We start from the raw sequence: 21,091 nt of genomic DNA, 5'->3' as shown, positions 1-21,091 counted from the left end.
TAAAGTCATAACAGTGCCTGTACTTCTGTGGATACTGTACCTTGCAGCTACATTTTCCTGTTCGATCAGCACAGGCACACACTCCTCTCTCCAGGTCACAGGTCTGGCTGTCCGATCCTGATATGTTACACTCACACTGTGTGCACTGTGGGAAATGTGGATGCAGACAACACAAAGCCTCTGTTATCAACAATATTACAGGCTCAGTAAGAAATGAGCAGATTGTGTACTCGTTTTATGCTTCACCAAAGCAATAAACTTCACTCCAAAATGAAAATGTTGCCATTATCGTTAAAGTTCAGACCAACACCAAACACAGATCTGTCCACTTATTTTCCCAATTTGACTGAAGTTGCTGACTTCTAGAAAGTGTAACTTCATCCACTGAACCGGCTTCAACAGTATTGAGTTCTTTTTTATTCTGTTGTCATTCTCGTCATGAAAAAACTATTCATGATTTCTGCACCATGAGTACAACTACACAATGAAACAAATAAAGGGTGCGTCCTTTTAGAAGTCTAATTTATAAAAAGAAAGCGCTGCTGGTCCAAGTTGTGCAGAAATCAATGTTTCTTCTGCCTTTTGATAGTTTACTGTAGCGAGTGCAGAGGAAGCACAAGGGTAAAGTAGGTAAGGGAAGGCTATGAGAGATGGGACAAGACAGGTAACAAAGGCTATTTGGTCACTTTCAGAGTATCAGATCCTCCAAACCCAATGTTCCAACTCCTCGCTAATCTCAGTAAAAATACAAGAGCACTTTATTATAGCAGTAGTAATGATTAATATTGATCGCTTACCTGTGGAAAGTCTCTGTATCCAATTTGACATTCGTCGCATTTCTCTCCCCTGAAGGAGTCGCGACAGCGGCAGCAGCCCGTGTTGACGTTACACTGCTGGGTCACTGAGCCGATCACGCTGCAACCGCATTCCTACGCACATATACAAAAAGACAAGATTGATCTACAGAAAAAAAATTAACATGAACAAAAACGTAGGAACAGTTTTTATTGTCAAATGTTTGAAATTGTAGTTTGAACGAAGTGTTAATCAGAATCAGCTCTAAGTGGCATCTCTTTAACTGCTGTTTCCTGCCTTGCTATTCTGTTGTCTTTGCTTCTTTTTAGTTTTTGCTTGGTAGCATTGAGATCTGATGCATCCCTCTTTGTCGCCCTTCTGGGTCTGTCTGTTGCTAAACTGAGACCTACTGTGAGTTCACATTCAAACTGCAATTGTCTATCGCTACCTTGCAATAGTTTGCTGTTAATACCACCTTTTTATTACCACCTCTCAGCTCTTTGGTGAGATATTTCCAGTATAACAGTGCAAAAACTGAACAAAGCAGTGGTAAGTAAGGTAAGGTAAGGTAAGTTTTCTGCCTACCTTGCACCCAGTTACGATGTCATGGCCCCAGTGGTTTGGAGCACAGCGGTCGCACCTCTCACCAATAGTGTTTGGAGGACAGATGCACTGTCCTGTGTTTGCATCACAGTTATCCCCCACATGACTACACAGACAGGCTGCAAGACAGAAAGGAAGGTCAAAGGGATTTAAAGCAAACAATTAAAACAACACAATATTAAGCGTTTATTAAGAAAGTGAGCTCAAGTTACCTGCGTGACTGCATTAAACTGAAAGGAAATTAATTTATGAAGTGTTCCTGATTTATAATTTAAGTTTGAAATAGATGGGAAGTCTGAGGTTTCTGTGGACTGATTATTAATGTTAGCACACTTTCTAAAGGTTATCCCACTGTCTGCGCTTACGTGTGCAGCCCCCTTCTTGGAAGTTGAAGAATCCTCGTGAGCAGCGGTCACACTTGGGTCCAATGACACCTGGCTGACAACGACACTGACCCATCTCATCACAGTCAAAGGACTTTGAACCAAATGAGTTGCAGTGACACGGGACACACACTCCGCCTGTATTAATGCCATGAGTCTGAGGCTGGGGACAACAACACACAACAAAGCAGTCATGAGAAAAGAAAACTAGAGATCCTTCACCATCTTTTCAATCCATTCTCAATGCAGAAAGTAGAAAAACATGATCTACAAAAGATATTAACATTTACATTAACACAAATTCAGCAAAAACAAGCATGTTACACACTCGTTTCCCCACACAGTGCACTCTGCATTAATCCTCATAGTTGGAAACGTCTTTCACAGAAAATAAATAGCCATGCTAATGAAACCTATACGAAGTACACATGGCACACACTCTTCAATGTGGATTTCAACGTTCTTACCATCTTCTAACATTTTTGTACACAAAGCAAACAGAACCACACCCATGCTACTTAAAACACACTAGCATCCACATGCAGTGTGTGTTACCCCTGTCTTAGGCTTGTATGCCCCCCTGGGACAACCCCCTGTACGGGAAAACCCTCTCCATCTCTGCTGTGCAGCCTCCATGGAAATTTGCTCCACTGGACGTCGTGTCTCCCGCCTCTCATAACTTTGCCGACGCAGGTCACAGCGTCGGCCAACAAAGCCAGGGCGACAGATGCAGCGCCCCTCAACGTCACAGCGCTGAGAGATAGAGCCATGAGGGCTGCAGCGACAGGGCACACAATCCTGACGCTCAGCATCCCACCAGCAATTAGGCTGGACCAATCACAATGCAAATGGAACGAGGTAAGGAGGAGACCAACAAGAAGGTGACAAATATATACAGCAAACTGAAAGTCTTTATCCACAATTCTGTGTCCCTGTTATGGCCAGTTAGTTTAGAAACTCAAAAGTAAAAAAATTTCAAAATACCTAGTTAACGGGTTTGATTTCTGCACAAAAGCAGTAGAGTTACATGGAATTAGAGGCCCTGGATTTCCATTAAATTGTCTCATTTACAGCAAATCAGTAACTACTAGTTATGAATTCCAAGAAATGCAATTCAACCTTTAACCTACCTGGTACCCAACACACTGGTGGTTAACTAAAAAACACAGTTGATGTAAAGTTATGAGCGTAGTCAAAATAGATGTGATTGGAGTTATAATACTCAAGACTAAAGAAGTGGGGCATTACGCATACAGGTATGAAAATCAGTGGTTCAGTATAGATATAGGTGGAAATACATTAATAAGAACAATAGACAGATGTTGGGAATATCTGTAGACTGGTGGCATTTTCTCAAAATACTTGCCATGCACTCGTCACACTGCCGTCCAATCACATTTTCTCTGCACAGGCACTGTCCAGTCTCCTTACTGCAAACCTCAGATACAGATCCATTAGTATGGCACTGACAGGCTGGAGGAGACAAAAGGAGAGAGGAAGCAAAGGAAGGGGCACAGTTTATTTTACATCAATTATCATGTGTTCACTAAAGGCAACATTTCTACAGTACCATAAGAACACATTTATTTAACAGTAATACACATTGGAAAGCATATTTACTTAATGGTAGAGCAGTCTGGATAAGATACCTGCTTAATGTCTTCTTCAGTATTAACTATAAATATGCACTGTAATATCCTGCTCATTGCATGTTTGAGAAAACTAACTACAGCCCAAATAAATTCTTCAGTCTAGTGGGTTCACTTAGTTTTGCAACGATTTTATTTTGTATGTACGAAAACAGCAAAAATTATCCAAAATGAGAACACAAGGCTGCAAACGAAAACAGAATATAGAATTGCTGTGTTTGATCTGGAGGAAATCTGGTGTTCATGGCAAACGTTCAAACAGATGAATTCATGTTCATATAAAGAAGCTTTGTGTTCAGACAAGGCTGCAATCAGCAATATGTGACCCTTTTAAAACTGGACCAAACACAAACAACTTGGTTGAGGAAGAACCAGCACCAGGCTTTCCTCAGAGTCACAATAAGGCAGTGTCTCCGAGAGAGAGACTTGGCTGTTCTGTTGAAGACTGTATTTTTTTTATTCCTCTTATCACCTTGATTTCAGGGACCTCCAAAGGTTAAGACTATGAACCACAACTTCCCCAATATGGATAAATATCTGGTGTTCAGCATCGAGTGTGCACACACACACTCCCAAAGTTGCTGCAAATCTCTCTCAACTCAACGGACTTTTTCAAAGCGAACAGTCCTATGTACAGTACTGCAACCTGGCCCATCAAACAAGTACAAAGAAGAGGAGCGCTTCAGATTACTTCTTTGTAAACCATCACTGAAACTATATAAACCAGATAAGGAGTCTCAACTCTTACTGGCACATTTCTCCAACACTGAAAACAGCTGACGTGCAGCCTTTGACGAGCGTGTTTATGTTCAGTTCAGTCGTTATGTTCTTTGAATAGATTGCTTGCACAGATTACAAAAGCTATTCTCATATACGACTTCATCCTCTCTCTCTCTTTCTCTAGTAGTGATACTTTGTACAACTTCACTTAACTTTGTGTGTTTATATCCAACTGGAGGAATAAAGACACACCCACACACGCCAATCAACGCTTTAGATATATAATTAAAAGCTTAAACATCACAGCTCCCATCTGGAGGACGGGCTGTCAGAAGCACACATGCATACAGTACACACAAACACACACATTCTTAGGAAATTAGCAGCATGCACCACATCACATAGACACACATGCATACCCGTTGCCTGTTCTACCTCCTGCCATTTTCTCCTCGTATAAGTTTTAAAAAAAAAAGAAAAAAAAGACAGAAGGACAGACCTGAAAGCATGATAGGAAAGTGTGTGTGTTTGTGTGTTTGTGTGTGTGTGTGTGTGTGTGTGTGGGTGACACAACAGATGCCCAACGACTCACACACATAAATATGCAAAAACAATATATAACATACATTAAATCCAGCTTTATACACAATGCATGCATGATGGATGACCTGCCTCGCTCTCACACACACACACACGCACACAGAGTCACACACACCTGATTAAACATAGAAGAAAATAAGAAATTTCTCACACAAAGTCTCTCACCCCCCTAGTTTCACCCTTTAGAGACCATCTGGACTCCGTTCTGTCAGTTGCTATAATTTAAGTCTCTTTCTGAGACAAAATTTTGCTTTTTGTTGTGTGTGATTTTTCCAGAGTTTGTCCTAATGACCATGTTTGCAACTTGGAATACATTATGTTCTGTTAACCAACAGTCTTTCATATCAACAAACTAATGACAGTATTGTGAATATACTGTATTCTATACTATCAGCACTACAAAAGGTGGATTCCTGCAATGACCAGGTGTCATGCAATCTATCAAGCATAAACTCAGCACTGAGCAACTTGAAACTGAGTCCACATTCAAGGAAAACAATTAACATAGGCATGGGAGATGATGCACATTCAAGTGCCAGTTACTTGACTGATAAACTCCGAGTTTATTCTTTAAGTGGTTACTTTAGCAGCCAAAAAGAAAAGTTTATTGCCACTATAAGGTCAGTTTCATTATAATTTCTGCCACCAGCAATGCGGTTTTGTACATATAGATGTAGTTATAAGAGTTTACAAAAGGCACTTCAGCATGCATCACTGTTTTATACAATATCAAACTTCCTTATCGGACATTTTTACTTGTGGCTATCTACAAGACATCAGCTGAGAATACATCCTGTTTTTCCACCACCCCCCTGCTTGGCATTCATACAGACACCTGCAGCAACACTTAAAGTGACTACTGACCACTGAGCAGATCAAGTAGTGGAATTCAGGGTTAAGCTGTTTGACTGCAGACGTCTCGGAGGAAGGTGTAGAGTGAAGTACAAGTGTTTCTCAATCTTTCACTTTCCCAGCTCAAGAGCTGGGACTCAAACCTGTGACCTCCGAGTCACAGACATCTTAGAACATCTGAGCTCCTGAATTCTATTAAGATAGACCTCACAGATCATCTACTGCTTTTTACTTAAAAAAGTGCAAGTATTTATTTGTTGAATGCATAAAACCATGTTATATAGCAGGCAGGTCGTTTGCTACACATTCATTAGTTGGCACATTTGGGGCCTATCAATCCCATAAAAGGCAAAGCCTGAGCACAGACCACAAATAGACAGTCCATAAAAAAGTTCTGTTTGTCCCCCACAGATCCCCAAAGAGTTTATTGATCTACTATATGATGTATCTACAAACCATTAATTAAATGTCAGGCACACAGGAAGCATAATTGCATTATTGAATTATTACATATCCACTTTGTTCCAGTGATTGGACAAAAGTGTGACAGGGCAATTCACTTCTTCTCATCAACTTGCAAACAACTTTTCCCTATGTGAGAAATGGTCAGCGGAGTTAATTATCCTAAATTTATTCCCCAGACAAATTGCTTTGTGGTCACGTTTGCTTGAAAAATCAAACCATTTTTTTCCCCTCACTGAAATAAACTGAACCATCATTAGTGGGACGCACAAAATGGTTGCAGCAAAAATGGCCACAGATTACAAGTCTGACATGAAAAGAAAAAGTGAAGGATTTTTACAGTCTAATAGTGCGCAAATGGACTTGGTCTGAACTACCCTGCTCCACTCAATAAAATTCATTAAGACTGGGAGCAATAGTGGGAGCGACGGAGTGAGAGAGCAAGAGTGACAGAAGTAGAGAGGTAGAGAGAGTGGCTGTGTTTTAATAATTCCTGGTGGTCTTTTGTCATTCGTACAGGATCAATAACAAACCACCATCTCCCAGACACAAGCAGCCGATCAGCACTGTAGGAGAGCAATAGATCAGGCTGATTAATCAATAACCATTTAGCTGGGTGGAGAGGGGAAACAACTACAGAACAATGAACTATCAAATACACATTAATACCATCTGTTAGCCCATCTACCTGATTCTGAGCCTGTCGGATGGTTTTATCTGGCTTCTGATCGGTCAGCAGGTCTAACGCTCATCACTGCTGTGCCACACATTTAGTCATGACGCAGGTTTAAATGAAGATTTTGACAAATAAACATCATCTCTCTCTGTTTCCCTCTTGTTCAGTACACCCCCGTGCTTTATTTATTTATTTTTTTCCTACCCACAAACAGGTATACTTCTTTATTCTCACTCTTAAACACAGCTGGCAGACAGCAGACCGCGCTGACATCACGCCTCCTACTTGCACAGCTGTTTGCCGATGCACAGTCACTCACTCACGCACGCACACACACGCAGCACACCCTCCAGATGGTGTACTATCTGCTCAGTGTTTTAGTGAAAGGATTCAAGGTATCATTTAGCTAAAATTGAGTTTCATAGAGAACACAGTACTCTTCAGTGTAGTACCCCTGCTGAGACATACAAGCTGCACTACTGGCTTTCTTTATGATTAATTGAAAAGTAAGTGGTGTCTCACATTTACAGTACATTTGAGTTATTTAGCAGAGTGGCTCTTTATGTATAGGGTTGTTTCTTGATGTCCAATGCACAGAATTTTTATTTGATTTCACTGTCTTTTAATTTTTTCTCATAGGTTGTAGATAATCTCTAGACAAACTGCTTCAGTCAGTGGCATGCAGTCATGTTCCACACTACCACTAGGAGCCACCACAGCTATACATTTTCTAATCCATTAAATAGGTTGTTTAAAATCAGAAAAAACATTTCTACCACTGAGCCGGGGTGGATTTGTCTGAGCAGCATTGTACACATAGATGCTATACTATACTATACTTACATATACTATACTTCCAGTTGAAGTTTCAAGACAAACTCCCAACTGGACTGGGGTCTAGGCTCTGAAGTCGCCACTCAAGAACATCAATATGACTGCATACTGGAGGTCACTGTGCTACTGGAAAACAAGTCTATTCTTAGGTCACAGTTCTGTTGCATCTTGTTTATTTTATTCCACCTTTTATCTTCACAAAAGAAGCTTCCACACAACATGATGCTCCTAAGACCATACTGCACAGTGGGGATGGTACGTTTGTCATGATGTGCAGTGTTTGATTTACGCAAAAGATGACGGCCTAAAAGCTCAATTTTAATTTCATCTGGCCTTCGATTATTCTTCAGTTGGCCTGTGCCTTCCTCCCTCTTGCCTTCTAACAAACCCGAGATTTATTGAGCTATTTTCTATCAGTGTCTCTCTCTTCTACTTGAACTACTTCATAACTTACTACTACTGTATCCCATTTTTGTGAACCTCTAGCTCACAATTGCTAATTATAAGCTCCTCATGTTTTTACATTTGAGATTTCGTTTTAGTGGGTTTACTTACGCTGGCAGTTCTTTGCTGTGATGGCATCTCCGTAGTAACCTTCAGCACAGCTGTCACAAGCTACACCGCTATAACCTTGGCGACAGCGCAGACACCGGCCTGTGATTGGATCACAACTGTTTGGTATGGATAGGTCCAGGTTGCCATGGCAATCACAGGGCCGGCAGGAGCCCCCTGGCACATCAGGCTTGCCGTAGTATCCATTGGAACATCTAGGAGGCAGCAGAGAGACACAGTTTAATGATGCCGTTTCATGCCGGTTGCCCTGCTACAAAAATGATCAGCTAACTGGAAAAAGCTGTTGAAATATTTCAAAGGCTCCAGTGTTTCATGTCTGATAGTAAAATTGTGTATACATGTCAACAAGGCAGCTAGGATTTACTTCATGTAAATTCTACTACATCAAAGCTTCTGCTCCTTGAAATACCATTTTAGTCCAAAATCAATTTGTTTCACGTGTTTTAAGATCAGCAGGAAGTGAAATAATACAAATAAGAATTCTGGACATGATGTACCGCTGTAGTAGAACATACAGTGCATCGTAGTTTGCTTTGTAGTGGTTCCCATGCTGACCTGTGTTCACTGTAACAATAAAACCACTGGGCACTTAATGTTGAGATCTTGAAAACTGAGTTTTCTTCTTCTTTCATGTAGAAAATCACACCTGAAAATGTTTTTTCAGCTTTTATGTCTGCAAGAAAATATGCAGGGGCTCACCTCGTCTTCCATCTCATGTCGAACAACAGCAGCAAACAACCCTGAGATTTCAGCAGATTTCCAGTATGTGTATGGCAAAATGACATCGTCAAATACAAAATTGCTAATTAAAGTATAGGTCGCATCTCTGAAGAGCTGGCACCAACATCCAATCAGCAAGTAAATAAGCAATAGAGCTCAACTAAGCAGAGTCTATGGGAATTATCAGAATCATTATAGTAAGTGTATGAAGGTACCTGCTGTACACACTCTCACATAACATGTAAACAGAATCAGGCATTCATTAACACTGTGCATAAGGTTGAAAGGTTATTCTTATTTGTTCATCCAATTTATCTGAAGCAATGTATGATGTTTTTGTGCCTCTTTTTAAATGAACATAAATGCATTACTGGTTGACATGTATGAAAATCACTGGATTATTTTATGTTCGGTGAAAAAAGCAAAAGACGATGCAATATAGTTGTCAGTACCCTTGAGCAAGGACAAGGACACACAAATGTGCGAATTGTCACATTCCAAGATTTTTATTCCTGTTTTTTTTCTTTCAGATTCTTTAATTTGATTAATAAGAGGAAGCCTAGATGCTGCAAACTGTATTAACCTGAGAGAGTGAGCCCCGTGACAAGAGGCACTGCAACCAAATAAAACAGGCCTGAGCTGAAATTAAGCTCTACAGGCTGAAAAGGGAATTGAGATGAAAGAGAAGAGGAACAGAGGACAGAGAGTGAGCGAGAGAATAGAGGAAACAAAAAAAGAGATGAAGGAGGGGGGGAAGGTCTTCACATTGAGAAGAGAATTGAATTTAGAGAGAAGGGAAAGAAAGGACAGAGAGAGGGAAGGAGTCAAGAGCAGGCAGCTATTATTACCACTGACCCTCCTTGGTACTCAATAGAACTGGTTTATTAGCTTCTGTGTGTGCATGTTGTTGAAGTGTGCCCCTGTGCGTGTATTTCTGTTTTTGTGTATGGTGCTACAAGTACACCCCCCTAGTCAAGTGGCAGCAATCTCACTTCTTGATAGAAGTGAAGAGGTGGGGAAAAAGTGTGTGTTTCTGTATGTATTAAGTCTTATTTGCAAGAATTCACACTTTGAAGCTTGTGTTCTATTATATTCTATCCCATACTGTCTGTGCATATGTGTGTGTGTGTGTGTGTGTGTGTGTGTGTGTGTGTGTGTGTGTGTGTGTGTGTGTGTGAGGTGATCTGGGCATCAAGAGGAAGTGAAAGTATTTATAGTGTAGAGTCCAGCAAACTTAAAGGAGAAATACTGGGGGTGGGTCAGACACCTGGTCAAAACCATCACAGTGAACAGGAAACACTGAGCGCAAATGGTAGAGTTACAGAGTGGGAACGTAAATTGCAGTCTCTTATTTTTAGTGTTATAACTGGGAAGTTGGTACCAGGGGAAGACTACTCCAGATTCTTTCCATTTACTTAACTTTTGAAGTATTTTGAGATCAACTGATACTACATATTTGCTCTTAAAAGTAGAAATGGGGGCATATTATTTTAAGGAAGTAAAGTGGGATTTTTACATAAAGAAATGTGGTTTTGTTTGTTTTTATTTTTAAATGTATTTATATTGAGTTATTGAAAATAAGGTCTTGTTTTAGTTTCAGTATAACTCAAAGAATTAGCAAATATCAGCCTTGGTGCATGTAACTTTTAATAGTGAGCTTATTTGACTTTCCATATTCCAACAGTGGGCATTTTCCAAAGCTGCATGATCTCAAATATATGAATTTGTACAAAATTCTCATCAACAACAAACCAGCTGTGAAAGTTTCAGCAAATTCTCTCAAAACAGCTGTTTGTCTTCTGTTTTCACCATCTCTGGATATTAAAGACTAGAACTATCCAACACACAGAAAAACAGCAGAATCAATTTGATCACTTTCACTGCTCCCCAAGCTTTGTATGCGTGCAAGTCCCCAGACAGACTTGGACCAGAAGCAGTGCGGTTATGTGGCATGTAGTGCGACCATCGAGCTACCAAGACGCTGCCATGATTGCCATTTTTATCGCTGCTGAGATTATTACTACAGTAAGCAGGCAGTAATGGCGCCATTACTGCTTTCAGCTTCCTTGTGGATAAAAGCAGCGTACATTACATCTCACACGAGTGTGTGGTATATATATTTTGCAACACTGTTAAAGACCAGTATCATCCGCACGCACTGGCAAAACCCAAATAACACCTTAAAACTGTGTTTTAGTTCACTCATTCATTAGGCAGCAGCATTAAAGTGCTTTCAGCTAAATTTTAAATGGCTGTTTATGGACAGGAAATTGAAAAGCAGAATCACTTAGCACCGAGTGGATAGTCTATTAGCATGGGAGGGATAGAACAGCTTATTCTGTTAAAGCCCATAATACAGACAAATTGGCACATTTCAATTAATTACCACTAACAACAACAAACCCACTGTAGATAATGAAGTGTAATGGCAAGTAGCGCATTGCAGGTATCAATTAGACTAATAGAACAAGAAATCAACCAACTGCTGATTACCTCTCCAATACTGTCATTAGTAATAAAATATTATTTTACATTATGTCAGCCTTTATGTGTTTCGAATCAGCGTAACCAACAGCCTCCGTTTCTCTCTCCCTTAAGTGAAAATCCAACCTTTATGACCGGAGACATGATACTGCATCAAAACAAGGAACGTATGGATGTAAGAATGTAGATACACAGATATATTCTGCATTTTTAAATGAGACAGACTCAAAAACATAGAATAAACTCTCTCTCTCTCTCTCTATATATATATATATATAGAGAGAGAGAGAGAGAGAGAATAAATTTAAAATAATTTACACAGCCACACAATTCAGTTCCATGGAAGTACATTAGGAAAAGGTGTAGCAGTTATGAGCAGCTATGACAGAGTTAAAAACAGGCTGATAATGAGTCGGTGTGCTGTCCACTAGCAAATGAGGTTTATAAAAAGTCTAAAAGGCAGACAGACGGACTCTGCTGTGAACAGCGCAGCGAGGCATGCAGACTATGCAGGCCAGTGAGCCAAGGCCTCGTGTCCACAAGGGGAACAAATAGCAAAGGCCTGAATTAGTGCAACTGAACACTTGCAGCAGCACAAAGCTTTATAGTCTAGATTAAAATTGTTAGAATAGAATTATCCGGATAAGCACCTAACACTGAAACATACTATTGCAAAACAGAAAAATGCTTATAAAAGCAGTTTATTCACTATAGACACCTGCATCACACTTGCATTTAATGATAATTTAAAAATGTATACCTGAATTATCGCCAAACAGAAAACTAGGTACAAGTACAAGTACAAGGTTTCATTTTAAGTTTTCATCACTATCATACTGAATTTGACCAACAATTTTGTACAGTAATCATAACATTACTTAGATTTTAAAGGAAAAACTAAGACACTGAATAAGTCCTAATTATAGCTGTGGGCAGTTTCAGTTCACTAGAAAACAGTCCAAGTGTGGGGATTTCAGGGAGGACGGCTGCTTAAAACTTACATTTGCTCAGTCTGCATCACCACATGACAGTATAGCCTGAAGTTTTAACAAGGCTAGCATTCAAAGACAGGCTTCTCATTAGTCCTTGGTTGGTGAAGGAGCTCACAGCTAATGGAACAAGAATGTCAGTCAACTAATAAATGTGCTGCGGACAGAAAGCTAGACGGACAATGAAATATCGTGTACTTCAGCTAATGAGCAGCATTTTCTGTTTTAATTTGGGAATGGCAGACTATAGGCCTAAATTATTTTCCAAGTAGGCTTTTTAAGGAATTATAATAACAGCGGCTTTATTTTTACACTGTTCTTTGCACGTGGTATCTAAACACTGAAACTGCCACAACAGACGTGAAGTCACATTTGGATTAAAGATTTATCGGAGTGCATTTCTACATGTTTACAAACAGTTGTGACTGAATTTCCAGCTCTGCATTCAGGGATGTGGAACTTAGCTGGACTATTACTCTCACTATAAGTGAATATAGTTTAGTTTGCATGCACTTTGCAAAGCATTTTGTGAGTGTTACCTGTTGCATCGAGGTCCTGTGTATCCAAGCTGACACTGGTTGCACAGCAACTCTCCGTCTTCACTCAGGTGGCAGGTGGGGCTGAAGCTATTGGAGGTGCCAAGATGACGTGATTGTTGTTGTGGAAGTTGTTGATAATTTCGGTAGTTTTGCCCCAAAGTGAAGTGTGGGAGAAAGAAGAGGAGGAAGAGGAGAGGACAGTGGCGAATTATGACCATGTTTTCTCTCCGTGTGCACACACAAACACCTGTGTCCCTACTTTCACAGACACAAACACACTAAATTTCCTCTCTTTCACCCATGTGTCTATACTTCCACACACTCCTGATTTTAAAAAACCTCTTCCTCCCTGAACTGTATCCTAAATGAATGGAGAGACAGACACAGTAAAGCACAGTCTCTTCCCCTCGTTCTATCACCCTCCCACTTCCATAAACTATAGATAGTTCTACTGGCTCAGGTTCCAGGGCCCAGGCTGACTCACGGGCTGACTGACTGTCTGGCTGGCTGGCTGACACTAACTGTGAGCTGCTCCTTCAATTACAAGTAGGTTTTGCTTGGACATAACACCTCTGTATTAAGGGGGTGTAACTGCTTAAAACCATCTTAATTTAACATGGACCAAAACCTGTTTTGCTGAAAATTATGTTGTTTCAGTAGTGCAATGGATGGATGTAAAAAATAAAAATCATAGAATGAGCTATTTCATTTCACATTGATAAATGTAGGTATAAAACAACCAGCTTTTATAGTTAATCCAAGAAATTCATTTAATCACCTAAAGGGGTTGATATAAACTACAGGATCCTAGGTAACACGGCTACCACCTAATAAGAGGTGGTAGCAAACACCTCAAGCCTGCAAAACATCAACTATGATTATTTATTCAAGACTTAAACACCAACAGAAAGTAGTTCTGCGAAGGAGGTACAATTTTTTAAATGAGTTACTGTAATAATAAAACTTAAGTATTTTAATCTGCATCTAATCTAGATTTACATCAAAATGGAAAAAACAACAGACGAACATGCAGATTTGTGAAGAACTTGCAGATCCTGAGAATATTATCTTAGATATATCAAGATTAACTGCATCTCTCAAGTGACTCAGACTCATGACTACACACTTACAGTTATTTTGCGTGTGTCATGGGAGAGTTTCAAATCCAATCTGTGGCTGTAGGTACAACCACAAGACACATAATAGACTTAATATACATTATTGTATGATAAAGCCTTGCTAATGGTTTCAGCTGACCCCATGGGGGTCACCACAGCGGATCACGGTCTGCACATTTATTTGGCAGGTGTTATGCTAGATGCCCTTCCTAACACAACCCTTCTTGAATTGCTTTAACTTGTTGCTATGCTTCCAGTGTTGAACTAATATGGACATCAAACACAGTTGATAGTTATTAGTCATAACTGCTAACAAACAGCCTGACTAATCTGCTGGTTGGCTATCTGAGCCTCGTTCACTTGAACAGTGAACATATGGGACTACATGGCTATTTTGAGAGGCCCAAAGGAATGGCACCTTTAAGCTATTATTACTGTTGGGGTTAGAGGGAGTTGGAGAAGGGGAGCAATAAGGGAGGGAAAGAGAGAGAGCGAGTTGTGTCTTTCTTTAGCTCTGTGAGGTTTGAACATGACATGTCATGACTGCACAAAGATTCTCAGCTGCTGTCTGCGTTTCTGCGCACGTTGATGCATCTGTGCAGCAAACACACAGCATCTCTCTGTGGTCAAGTACAGATCTACAATATAACAGGAGGAGCAAATATCAAGTTTAACCAAATCAAAATGTATTGTTTGTCTTTTTTATATTTATTTATCTGAGACTGAAGGCAACAGGAGACACAAATGCTGCCAACTAAAACCCACTCATAACATTTAACACATAGTTTAAATACAACAAATGAGGCTCAAGTATTGAGCAGCTAAAATCCTATATCAATCGTATCCAATATACAAATTATTGTATTCTGGTTTTACTTTATTATTTTTATTTTACATCATACACCAAAGTTTTTTGGAAACTGGGCTTCCTTGTCCATTGCCTTGTTCCACAGTACATTCCAATAAGATGTAAATATCAAACTAGTAATAAATGGATGAAGAAATTATTACACATTAATAAATGTATTGGATTACATCCCCCAAACTTAGGTTTCGCTTTTTTTAAAGTATTTTTAACTGATACTTTCGTGTACATTTGCATGCAGGCACAGCATGTTCAATTCAAGAAGAACGGTATAAAGGTTTTAAACAGCTTAATAATTTGTGGGAGGTTGAGCTTGCTGCAGTTTTAAATGTTATCGTCACAGTTATATTGGTTCTACAACAGGTGAGGACATTTTCACCAACAGAGATGATGTTGCTCCACTTATCTTGACGCGTCTACCTGCAGTGATGATTTTTCTTTCCATGTCTTTACAATTATATTCCCACCAACGTTGAGGAAAGACTATTTTTGTGGTGATATTGTTCATAGACAGGAAATATACTCAGAGTCAGGAAAGGAAAGAGATGTTATGAAGTGCCAGGTCAAAAAGAGAAAATTGGGGCCACAGAGTCACCGGGGTTAGCAGTGATAAATTGAAGTGTTTGATTAAACTGTGTCTTCATGGCGACATTAGCTCCAGAGTCTTTGGTACCTACTTGTTGCTAGGAAGATTAAATGGGCAAGCACAAGGCTTGCAGTCTGCAGGTGACCCACGGGTGGCGTTGTCGTAGTAACCAGGTAGGCAGGTGTCACAGTAGTGGCCTGTGGTATGGTGGGAGCAGTCCTGGGGGACGTCAAGAGCAAAAAAACTAATATCAGGCAAACAAACCATCATAAGATTTATATTACAAGAAGTCTTTTCATCATAACTGGTTAAAAACCAACGAGTTCTTTGCGGTTTTCTTGCTTCTGCAAGTTACCAGGCAGAGAAGACACCATTTTGAAAATAACAGGGTTTAAGATTTGATAACGCTGAATGATGAAGCTCACATCAGTTAATACAGTTGATAAATGGACAGGATGTGAGTCAGGACTGAGAAGAAACCCGATTTAACCATAAATCTCTATTTTAATATGATTAGAAAGATTAAAAAGGTATAAAAGTAATTGGCTTGAGGATTTCAGCGGTACAATAAGAGCAGAGTTGTTGACATTTTAACAAAAAATGAAATTGCTGTTATTAAATAAAGCTGTCAAATCAAATTATTCTCAAACAGACAGCAGCAGGAGGAACAATCTCGAGGAGGTCAATGAAGGTTAATGATATGGTTCAGGATTAGCATCACATTTCATTACCATAAGTAACAGGAACACAGGGCTCAGAGGTACAATTGCAACACAACACTGGTTCACTAATGTACCTCAGAATGTACTGTATTACCACATTTCACATAGGTAAAAACTGCAAGCTTCAAAATTTTTAAAATTTCTTTAGGTGCTCGTCACTTTGAAAATATAAATCAACAGTAATGAACTCTGTCCGTTCAGTTTAAATGCCAACTTTTTCCCTTCAACTGTTATAATGTATAAAGTACGATTGACATTGCACAAAACAAGTCTATTATATGAGTTGTAGGATCATTAGATTAGAGTTATATACAAGCAATGAGGTATAACACATTATAATTTACTTTAGAATTACTGTGACTAACTAGTAATACAGTATAAAATTAATACTAGCCACACTGCTGGTTCAGTTGTAATGTAAATGAATGTGTTTTTTCCCCTCACTGTGGTCCTTGCCCACTCTAAACACATTGTTGTCAAACCGCTGTCCAGACACAACAGTACACAGAGGTCTTTCATGTTGCATTGTGTGAATCTACAGTAAACAGATGTGTGTGTGGGTCTGTGAAGTTGCCATGTGGCGAATCATTTCTTCTCAGCATATTCACATTGCACACAGATGCACAGTTAGCCTACATACAAATATGGTCTCAGCTTTTCAACAATAAGAGGAAAAAACACCGTCTAAAGCGAAGGAGAGTGTGCATCTGTCTGCTTGTCACCATATGAATATGTATACAGGAGGTGTGTATGTTTGTTTGCGTGCACATCTACGATTGACTTTATGTCAAGTTGTCTTCCAGCCCTGTGTATGTGTGCACAAGTCTGGGAAAAAGAACGACTGAATCTGCCTGTCAGTGTGTGTTCTCCCTCTATATATCCCAGACATATCCCAGCATCCTCTTCATCTATAATGAAACATAACATGGCACTACAAAAGTCACAGCTCGGTGTGTGTGTGTGTGTGTGTGTGTGTGTATTTAGTTTGATGCTAACTGACAGCTTAAGCCTGAGGCAATGTGTAGACTGGGGAGTGCCAACGTGTGACTGCAGATGCACATGAGCTGGTTAGCATGTACCAATGTATATATATATATGTGTGTGTGTGTGTGTGTGTGTGTGTGTGTTTTATTTTTTCTATATAGCCAGGTTTAAATGTCTTAACTTACAAAACCTCTAATGGCTATAAGATGTTGGCTCCAAAAACTTAAGAAGAACCTAAATGAGAAAACTACAGCATTTTTTGTTGAATATGCATTAAAAGCATTAACATCTCAGTCTAAGCACCACTTGTCTACAATTTATGGGGTGAACTCCCAACTCTACATGAGTAAACCTCATGGAGTTAGTCATCTAAAATACATACAGTAAAGCTGAAAGTTCAAAACAAATACAAATTTAAATGTAAGGTAATTTACTTCTGAAAAGCAACTTAGCTCGTTAAACGGGGCGACAGCTTTACGAGTTCGTTTTTAACAAACCTGCATAAAAAACTATTATGCCATAGCTTGTATTTCCTAAAATTCTGCACATTTTGGAAAATACTGTATGCTTAATTTCCATTTTGACATTATCATTGACATTTTGTAAATATCAAAAGTGATTAAACTCTTTTACCTACAGTATTGTTCTCAGCAGTTAATATTTGAGATTTTTTTTTTCCCCCTAGGCAGAAAAATCACTTTGTTTTCCAGTTTGTAGGGTTTACAAGTTTGAAAGTACGACAGAGCAAATCGGATTAAAGGTATTTTGAGTTCTGAATGCAACAAAAATAATTTAACACACGGGTGAGTTAATTAACCTATTGATCATCTTACCAGGCAGCGTCCTGTGTCCTTGTCGCATTGTGTGGCATGTCCATGACAACGACAGGCTTCACACACACCATTATACAGACTGCCATTAACCCTTCGAAAACCTGGAATACATGCCTGAAACACACCCGTAACATGAACAGAAAGAAAGAAATAATGATGTTTACAACGTTTTACTGTAGAGTAATTACTCTGTGATCCACTAATTAGCACCTCACGTGACTCTCTGTATTGTAAAGCTAAGACTTTGTTCATGTATATGTGGTTAGACAAAAAAAAAAGTAAAATAAAATCCAAAATAATGCAGCTGTCTAGAAAACAACATACCAGCAGCATTCTGATTGATTAGATATAACTGTTTGAGTTAGTTAGTTAAAGGACTTCACTGGAGCATCATGCTCATTTTATTTTGATCAATCAGGTTGATTATTAATGCAAGTAACACAGTTAAAAATCAGGAACACTAAGAGCAAAAAAACAAAAACCCATGCACTAGGGATCATGCTGATGTGTTTGGATGCAGATCATTAAAAAAAAAAAAAAAAAGAAACAGCACCCTGCTGAAAATGCTCAAACGTTTCTACATCTAAAAGCTATTTCCCTTCCAGGGAGCAGTTGGTTCCCATTCCCTTTTCTGTATGACGGGATAAAAATGAATTGTGCGTTGCATTATTAATGACTTGACACATAGTTATCTTTCAAGCTTTAAGGAATAAAGTGTTTATAATACTGACTCAAAAAAGACATTCAGAACTTTTCAGGCAATTAATTAAAAGAGACGTAATGTATTTCATTACCTTGTTGACTGACCTTTCAAATTCAAATCACCGTAACCTTGTTACATTTTTGTGGCTTTATTCAACCTTTACTGGTGCAATTTGATCCAAGACTGTTTTCTATTGATTTTTGTGCTGGGTGTTTTAAAATTTCAGTAGGTGTGTGTCTGTGTGTTTACCTCACAGGAAGTTCCAGCATATCCAGGAGGACAAGAACACATTTCTACGGCTGAGGCTGTCTTCTCGCCTCTGGCAGCGGGATTAGCTACTTGCATTGAGAAGGAGTGGAGTCTACAAACACACACACACACACACACACACACACACACACATCAACCATAAACATGTGGCACATTTATAGTCAATCTACTTCTCTACTCAACAGGCCAATTTGGATCATTTTACTAATTTTATTCTCTCAGGCAGAAATTCATCCAACAATAAAAAACACTTTTTATGTTTAGTTTACAAAAACTTAGATTGAGGCTATTTACTGGCTATAAACAGCTGCCTGAGAGACTTCACTCTGTAAGTCGTCAATATTTCTTCTTTAAAGCTGCTGGGAGTTTACATTTGAGCTCCTATTCAATGCATAATGTTAAGACTGCACTATGTGTTTTTGATCATCACACTGTATGACATTTACTGAATGATGTGTTGGGACTTTCAAGTAGAAAAAGACTAAACAGTATAGTAAAATATGATATATTAACACTGCTATGTGAGCTCTGTGTGTCTAGTTTGGTTCCTACCTGTACACAGCGGTGTATTCTGTGCTGTAAGAGGCCCGGACCATCACTCTAGTCACGTTGGCCAATACAGACAAGAACTCTCTCCGACTAATCGGCTGTGCTGTATCTGAAACCTGGAAGTACTCTGGAAGGAGAACAATGTGATTGGTGCTTGGTGATGACGGGTACACGGGCCGGCCAAATCTTCTGTCAATAATCTTGATCCCACCACCCTTTTAGAGAAGATAGAAAAAAAAAAAACATCATTGCCTTTTTTCCTCTTCTTTGTTGTAATTAACTTGTAATGCCATAAATCCAGGAAGTTGATGTTCTCTAAAAGCCAGCCTCTTTCATGAAAGGACGATCATATCCAACTGATCGGGGGGAAAAAAAAGGAAAAAGAAAGTGTGAGTGATGTGTCATTAGGTAATGAGCTGCAGTTTCCATTGACATTCTGAATGGACTGAATGCAAAGTGAATTGAGCCCGGGCCTGGTATCCAACTATCTCTTGTTGAGAACAGATCAATGGCATGTAGCGGCTAACACAGAGTGACAACTACTGATGGAGGTGAAGAGAAAGAGGGAGAGTGCTTACAATGCCAATAAAGCATTAAATAAAAACTAACTGAAAGAGAGGAGATGGAGGGAGGCACAAAGAGACGGAGAGTAGTGGCAGAGCAGAGGGATTCAGACGTAAAGACACAAATAAAGAAGGAAACTAATAAAAGGAGGCAAAATAAGAAGGGAGAAAGTGGCCAAATAGATAAACGTTCATCTTTTTTTAGGTTTTTATCATTTATCACACACACAACTTAGATCATCTGCTGTCCAATAGTAAATACTGCACCTATAGCCTGATTTGTACTGCAAGTTGTGCACTGTTCTTATACTTTGAATTTAGTCTGGATGATTGTTGAATAGCGGCAGAATTTTAAATCAAGTTGATGTGTTGATTAGTTTTTAATTCATGTAACTTGGTGGTTAACTTAATCACATCAGTGGTTAAACTAACTTTTACTAAAGACTGTTGTATTTCATAAATTGACTCACGTTAAACCTTGACGACAACTGGTTAAGGAAATTGCTTAAAATTTTAATTCCTAGTGCCGATGCTCATGACAATGAAGGAACATTTTATACAGTTGTCATTAATTTTCCACAACAGCAGAACAACAATATTTTAATATAGTAGAGGATTAAAAAAAACAACTGAGTACAGTGAGCTCCACAATGTTAATGTGAATAATGTATTTGGTTACGTTGCTCATGCCACATTTCTTTCAACCCGCTTTTACATTATGCTTTTCTTGCAATAACATCTACAGAACTACAAATATACAATTTTTTTTTTATACAATTAGTAGTCAATCTGTTGTTGTATGCTGAATGTCACTATGCACAGTTTTCAGTGAAAAACACTTGTAGTTATTGTTTTCGTGAAAGGCTTAGTACAGTATTTACATTTCTTTTAACTATGCTGATGGAGGTTGATGAAGTGGGCACGGATTGAGAGAAAGACACAAAAATCAACAAAGCCATTCAGACAAATGAAGACAGAGAGATTATTGTCTATTCAGATCCCAAATAGATACGACCAAG

At 39.0% G+C, this 21,091-nt stretch overlaps 1 protein-coding gene across 7 annotated transcripts in view; it reads right to left on the bottom strand.

Annotated features, from left to right (window-relative positions):
- Positions 1-21,091, bottom strand: part of lama2 (laminin, alpha 2) — a 129,230-nt gene that overhangs the window by 55,461 nt on the left and 52,678 nt on the right. For all 7 annotated transcript variants that reach the window (XM_026341336.1, XM_026341341.1, XM_026341339.1 and 4 more), the window contains exons 16-26: positions 19,513-19,724; positions 18,940-19,051; positions 17,988-18,101; positions 15,540-15,667; positions 12,880-12,966; positions 8,130-8,341; positions 3,148-3,254; positions 1,764-1,944; positions 1,381-1,517; positions 798-929; positions 41-145 (exon numbers count right to left, since the gene is read on the bottom strand). In XM_026341336.1, the coding sequence (XP_026197121.1) occupies positions 41-145; positions 798-929; positions 1,381-1,517; positions 1,764-1,944; positions 3,148-3,254; positions 8,130-8,341; positions 12,880-12,966; positions 15,540-15,667; positions 17,988-18,101; positions 18,940-19,051; positions 19,513-19,724 (1,527 nt within the window). The remainder of the gene's footprint in view (positions 1-40; positions 146-797; positions 930-1,380; positions 1,518-1,763; positions 1,945-3,147; positions 3,255-8,129; positions 8,342-12,879; positions 12,967-15,539; positions 15,668-17,987; positions 18,102-18,939; positions 19,052-19,512; positions 19,725-21,091) is intronic.

The sequence above is a fragment of the Anabas testudineus genome, chromosome 24 (genome assembly GCF_900324465.2).
Source record: "Anabas testudineus chromosome 24, fAnaTes1.2, whole genome shotgun sequence".
NCBI classification, from domain to species: Eukaryota; Metazoa; Chordata; class Actinopteri; order Anabantiformes; family Anabantidae; genus Anabas; species Anabas testudineus.
The sequence above is the reverse complement of the archived record's forward strand: the minus strand, read 5'-3'. Positions and strand labels throughout refer to the sequence as shown.